A 6,904-nucleotide genomic window follows, 5' to 3' on the forward strand; every position below is an offset into this window, starting at 1 on the left:
TGAGCCAAAGTCAAAGTCTTAACTGACTAAGCCACCCACGTGCCCCTACCACGTTTGTTTGTTTTTAATTTTAGATTAGATTACATGTTGTGCTAGAGGGAAGGATGTACTCAATCTACAGAAAACACTTTCAAATATTTATGTCTTTTTTTACACATTAATAATTCTTTTCCTATGAACCTCAGGATTTAGACATGGTACTTTAATCCATTAAGGAGCAAACTCCATTCTTAGAAAATTATGCTAGGAGCCCCCCTCTATACCCAGCTCTGGTACTAAAGAGAGACAAAGTCTGTAACTGCCTGGTGAGCTGAGCAATGTGTGTGGAATATAGGTTCTTGATATACACAAACTGTTTAAGAACAACAAGAAAATCTGGTCATGCCCGCAAATTGAGAGTTGAGTAATCATTTAAATGAGAACTGCGTTTTTGTTTTTTGTTTTTTTTTTCTTCTCTCCAAACATTTGGAGTATGTGCTTGGCTGAGGAGCCTATGGGGGAAAGCTACCATCTGTGGGGTTATGACTGAATGTGTCTAAATCAGAATCCCACCCAGACAGGACCATAGAGTAGTGGCACAGCATCTTGGTTAGCCTGGCATAGCCAGCCCCCCACTGTCCAGCCAGCAGCCTTCCCTGAGTGCCCTGTATGGCATGACATGGCCCACCAGATGAAGCCAGTGCAGAAAGCCCCTCCAGCCTCTACTGGGTGTGGCTGGAAAGGAGGCTGCCCAAGTCGCACACATTGGTAGGGAACCTGGTAATAAACGATTCCAAGACAACCTGCTTCTGGGCAGGGGTTTCATATTTAGTAGAGCAGCTCCCTCACTGTGATCTATTGAAAGGCAGCCCTTGATACTGAAAGGGCGGACCTACACCAGCCGACTCCATCTTGTTCTGTGTCCTTCACCTAGACCACGCCTCCTCCCTTTGAGTGACCTCCCGCTCACCCATTCAAGCTTCCTGATCAAAACACGCCACTTCCCCAGCCAATCGGCTGCCCCTAGACCCCTATAAAACCTTTGTGCTTTTGAAACTCGCTCTCTTTCCCTGGTATCTCACCGCTGCGTCGGTGCAGGTAGGGGATTGAGCTCGAGCTAGCTCGAATAAAGGCTCTTTGCTTTTGCATCGGACTCGGCTCCCTGGTGGTTTTTGGGGATCACGAATTCTGGGCATAACATTTGGGGGCTCGGCCCGGGATCCCCAAGACCCCCAAGGGACCCCCGACCCGGAGAGCCTGACTGGCCACGGTTAGTGTCTGTTTGTTCTGTCTTTTCTGTGTGAGCTCATTTCTGGAATTCTGGTAGTGCCCGACGCGGTCTAAGTGGACGCACTGGAGGACCACGGGCCGGGAGTTTCGGAAGACGTTCCGATTCTCCCTTCTGGAGGGACGTGGAATCCCCTCATCTGTTTCGGAGGGACGTGGAATCCCCTCAAAGGTCTGAGACGAGGCGGGTCGCTCCCGCTGGTCGGCGTGAGGCCGTCGTCTTTGGAGGGACGTGGAATCCCCTCATCGGTTTTGGAGGGACGTGGAATCCCCTCATCGGTTTTGGAGGGACGTGGAATCCCCTCATCGGTTTTGGAGGGACATGGGATCCCCTCAAAAGCTAGCTTTCAGTTTTGCTTCCATGGAGTTGGAAGACTTTCTAGAGGCCCTCTGTCTGTTTTTGTGTTTCTCTGTTTTGCTCTGTGGACTTACTGGACGGACGTTATGGGACAGACTCAGACTACACCTCTACCCACCCTCTTGGCTTAAGCCCTTCCTAACCCTGATCCCTCCGGAGCCAAAACCCATTCTTGCTTTGCAGGAGGCAGAGAAGAGGAAACGTCCTACCCAGCCTTCAGCACCCCTCTACCCTGTCCTACAGGGGGGTACTGAAGAAGAATTAATTTTTCCTCCCCCGTATAACCCCTCTAGGATGCCGGAAGAACACCATCCTCCCCCTCCGGGGGAGGCAGACGCTGTTCCGAGAGCGGGAGGCGGAAACGCTCCAGGGGGAAGCCCGCCCTTTACCAGACAAAGGGCTCAGAGGGAGCAATCCGCCTCCGCCGCCGACTCCACTATTCTGCCCCTGCGAGCCACCGGACCCCCAGACGCGGAGGGGAATCAGCCCCATCACTATTGGCCTTTCGCCACTAGTGACCTCTACAATTGGAAAGCTCAGAATCCTAAGTTTTCCGAGAAACCGGCAGGGCTTATTGATTTATTAGACTCTGTTCTTTTTACCCATCAGCCCACGTGGGACGATTGCCAGCAGCTTTTGCAGGTCCTATTCACAACTGAAGAAAGAGAAAGAATCCTCAATGGGGCCCGAAAACTAGTTCCGGGCGCAGATGGGAATCCCACCACCAACCAGGCTCAGATAGATGCCTCCTTCCCCTTAACTCGGCCCCAGTGGGATTTCAACACGGCAGAAGGTAAGGAGAGGCTCCGGGTCTACCGCCAGACTCTAATGGGGGGTCTCCGAATGGCTGCTAGAAAGCCAACCAATTTGGCCAAGGTAGGAAATGTACAACAGGGAAAAGATGAATCTCCGGCTGCCTTTTTAGAAAGGATCATGGAGGCATTCCGTACCTATACCCCCATGGATCCAGAGGCTCCGGAAAGCAAGGCAGCTGTTATCATGGCCTTTGTAAACCAATCAGCCGTAGACATTAGGAGAAAATTACAGAAAATAGATAGACTAGGAGAAAAAAGTCTGCAGGACTTACTGGTGGTAGCTGAAAAGGTATATAATAACCGGGAGCCTCCTGAGGACAAGCAGGCTCGCGCCATGGCGGCTGCCAGCAGTAAGCAGACTCGAGACCTGGCCAGAATACTGCTAGCTACCACTGCTGACTTCCCCGAGGAACGAGACCGCCGTCTCCGGCAACTGGCAGGCGACGCAAGAAAAGGTAAAAGCACCACCAAGGGGGGGAAGCAGAGGCTGCAGAAGGATCAGTGCGCATACTGCAAGGAGATAGGGCATTGGGCCCGAGATTGTCTGAAAAGGGCCGGCGGGAAGGGAAGCAAGACGGATCGAGTAAAAGTCCTAGAGCTGGATGAACTAAGTGATTAGGGGAGTCAGGGTTCGGACCCTCTCCCCGAACCCAGGGTAACTCTTAAAGTGGAGGGGACCCCTATTGACTTCCTTGTCGACACCGGAGCACAACATTCGGTCCTCCGCACCCCACAAGGAAAACTAGCTAGCAAGAAGTCCTGGGTACAAGGGGCAACTGGTATGAGCCAGTATTCATGGACTACCCGAAGAACAGTAGATTTGGGAACGGGCCGGGTATCCCACTCCTTTATGGTAATACCAGAATGCCCCTCCCGCTGTTAGGACGGGACTTACTGACCAAGATTGGAGCTCAGATAACTTTCAGACAAGGGGGGCCTCAGGTCACCGATGGCAAGGGCCACCCCATCCAGGTCCTGACCATGAAACTGGAGGATGAATATCTCCTCCACCAGGAGGCGCTCCCGAGAGAGGATAATATAGACAGATGGCTACAAGAATTCCCCTCGGTTTGGGCAGAGACAGGGGGGATGGGACTAGCCGCTCATAGGACCCCAGTCCTGGTAGAGCTCAAGCCAGGAGAGAGTCCGGTAAGGATCAAACAATACCCCATGTCTCAGGAGGCCCGGAAGGGGATCCAGCCACACATCCGGAGACTACGAAGCCTAGGGGTACTAGTTCCTTGCCAGTCTGCCTGGAACACCCCCTTACTGCCGGTCAAAAAGCCTCACGCAAATGACTACCGACCGGTACAAGACCTCCGGGAAGTAAATAAGAGGGTCGTGGACATACACCCAACTGTTCCCAACCCATATACTCTCTTGAGCTCCTTAGCGCCCTCCAGGGTCTGGTATACTGTACTAGATTTAAAGGACGCCTTCTTCAGTCTGCCGCTGGCACCCCAGAGCCAACCCTTGTTCGCCTTCGAGTGGCATGATCCGGAGGAGGGCTACAGTGGACAACTCACCTGGACACGGCTACCTCAGGGATTCAAAAATTCACCCACCATCTTCGACGAGGCACTACACGAGGACCTGGGTGAGTACAGAAGGAAGCACCCTGGCCTCACCCTTCTACAGTATGTAGATGACATCCTGATTGCTGCTGACACTGCCAAAGACTGTGAGCGAGGGACCCAGGACCTGCTGGCTACCCTGGGGGCCTTAGGATACCGCGCATCCGCGAAGAAGGCTCAGATATGCAGGGAGAGGGTAAGTTACCTGGGATATATCCTGGAGGGTGGACAGCGGCGGTTATCAGAAGCCAGAAAAGAAACTGTCCTAAAGATCCCTACTCCCACCTCCCGAAGAGAAGTGAGGGAATTCCTAGGATCAGCCGGCTACTGCCGCCTCTGGGTTCCAGGTTTTGCTGAGATCGCCAGGCCTCTATATGAAGCTACCAAAGAGGGGAAAACATTTAAATGGGCTGAAAAAGAAGAAACTGCCTTTAATCAGTTAAAAAGGGCCCTCCTAAGTGCCCCAGCCCTGGGCCTACCGGACATTACGAAGCCCTTCCACCTCTTTGTAGACGAGCATAAGGGAATAGCAAAAGGAGTTCTAACTCAAGCCTTAGGCCCCTGGAACCGTCCAGTGGCTTACCTGTCTAAGAAACTAGACCCAGTGGCTGCCGGCTGGCCGCCATGCCTAAGAATTATTGCAGCGACAGCACTCCTAGTCAAGGATGCAGACAAACTGACCCTAGGACAGGAGATCTGGATCACGACCCCACACGCTATTGAAGGGGTCCTGAAACAGCCTCCAGATAGATGGATGAGCAATACACGTATGACTCATTACCAGAGCCTCCTACTCAACCCTCCACGAGTGCGGTTCCACCCCAGTGCAGCCCTCAATCCCGCAACCCTGCTGCCCGACCCTGACCTAGGTGCTCCATTACATGACTGTGCGGGAATCCTGGAACAAGTACATGGATTCCGAACGGACCTGACCGACCGGCCCCTCCCCGATGCCGAGGCTACTTGGTTCACTGATGGCAGCAGCTTTGTGCGAGGCGGACACAGGTATGCGGGTGCAGCGGTGGTCACCGAAACCGACACCGTATGGGCGGAGGCTCTACCCTCCGGAACGTCAGCCCAGCGAGCAGAGCTCATAGCCCTCACCAAGGCGCTGATGCTGGGAGCTGGAAAACGGCTCAACATCTACACAGACAGCCGTTATGCATTTGCCACAGCTCATATTCATGGGGCAATTTATCAGGAGAGGGGGTTACTGACGGCAGAAGGACGGACTATAAAAAATGAGCAGGAGATACTTGACCTGCTTACAGCCTTATGGCTTCCTGCCAAGCTAGCCATTATCCACTGCCAAGGGCACCAAAAAGCTGATAACCCAGTAGCTAGAGGTAATCGAAAGGCTGACCAGGCAGCCAAGGCAGTAGCCCTTACTCCAGTCCCCACCATGACCATACAACTACCAGACCCGGGAGACCCAGTTTTACCAGACCAGCCCAAGTACTCCCAGGAGGAATTACAGCGGATCAAGAAACTCCCCATGGCCCAGGAGATAAAGGGATGGTGGTATACACCTAACAAGGAGCTCGTGTTGCCAGACCAGCTCGGAGTCTCAATATTAGAGCACATGCATCGGTCTACTCACATGGGGGCCCGAAAATTAAAAGACTTAATCCGACATGCCGGAATTAAGATTCACCAACAGGACACCAAAATAGAGCAAGTTGTATCTGCCTGCAAGACCTGCCAACTCACCAACGCGAGGGCCACATCAAATAAAAAAGGAACCAGGCTCAGAGGCACCAGACCGGGAGCCCAATGGGAAGTCGACTTCACTGAAGTCAAACCAGGAAAGTATGGTTTTAAATATCTTTTAGTATTTACAGACACCTTCTCTGGCTGGGTGGAGGCATACCCAACCAAGCATGAAACGGCTCAGACGGTGGCTAAGAAGCTACTAGAAGACATCTTACCCAGGTATGGTTTTCCTGCCCTGGTAGGATCAGACAATGGACCAGCTTTTATCTCGCAGGTAACACAGGCAGTAGCCAAGGTGGTGGGGGCAAACTGGAAATTACATTGTGCTTATAGGCCCCAGAGCTCAGGACAGGTAGAAAGAATGAATAGAACCCTAAAAGAGACCCTTACCAAATTAACCATGGAGACTGGCGGGGACTGGGTGACTCTCCTACCGTTTGCCCTTTACCGGGTTAGAAACACTCCTTACACTCTGGGTTTTACTCCCTACGAGATCATGTTTGGCAGGCCACCCCCTGTTATTCCCAGCCTTCGAGCTGAACTTATTGCTGAGTTTAAAGATCAAGAACTTTTTCTTTCCTTGAGCGGGCTCCAGAGGGCGCACGAGGACATTTGGCCGCGTCTCCGTGCCATCTACGAGGCTGGCCCGATCCCGACACCTCATCAGTACAGGCCGGGAGACTGGGTCTACGTCAAGAGGCACCACCGAGAGACTCTCGAGCCGCGCTGGAAGGGACCCTACATCGTGGTGTTGACAACCCCCACCGCTCTCAAGGTAGACGGCATCGCGACCTGGGTCCATCACACCCACGCCCAGCCAGCGGACCCCTCCTCGATCCGGAAGGACTTCGTCACGCCATGGGCCATCAGTCGGGACCAACATAACCCGCTCAAGCTCAAGCTACAGCACATTCGACCCACCTAATATTGGTAACTCTGTTAACTCTGCATGTCATTGCTCATATGCCCCCCAAAACATCACCTGGCAGATCATAGACACCAGCTCAGAGACAATACTTAATCAGACCTCCCAGAGCCACCCCAGGGACACCTGCTTCCCAGAACTTTGCGTAAACCTCCAAACTCTGTTCCCCTTGTCACCATAAATGCAGCCGGCCCCATGATTGGGTCTGTAAGCTACATGACAAGGGGGGAATGAAAGGGCGGGCCTACACCAG

At 52.9% G+C, this 6,904-nt stretch overlaps 1 protein-coding gene across 1 annotated transcript; it reads left to right on the forward strand.

Moving 5' to 3' along the window:
* Positions 1 to 2,125: 2,125 nt before the first annotated feature.
* LOC122490617 lies at positions 2,126 to 6,543 on the forward strand (the record flags this gene model as incomplete). Its single annotated transcript, XM_043593245.1, is given in 2 exon segments — positions 2,126 to 3,308; positions 3,311 to 6,543. Coding segments are annotated over 2 exon segments (4,416 nt in total), but the record flags the coding sequence as incomplete, so codon positions are not given.
* Positions 6,544 to 6,904: the final 361 nt, after the last annotated feature.

This window comes from Prionailurus bengalensis, chromosome B2, assembly GCF_016509475.1.
Source record: "Prionailurus bengalensis isolate Pbe53 chromosome B2, Fcat_Pben_1.1_paternal_pri, whole genome shotgun sequence".
Taxonomy (NCBI): Eukaryota; Metazoa; Chordata; class Mammalia; order Carnivora; family Felidae; genus Prionailurus; species Prionailurus bengalensis.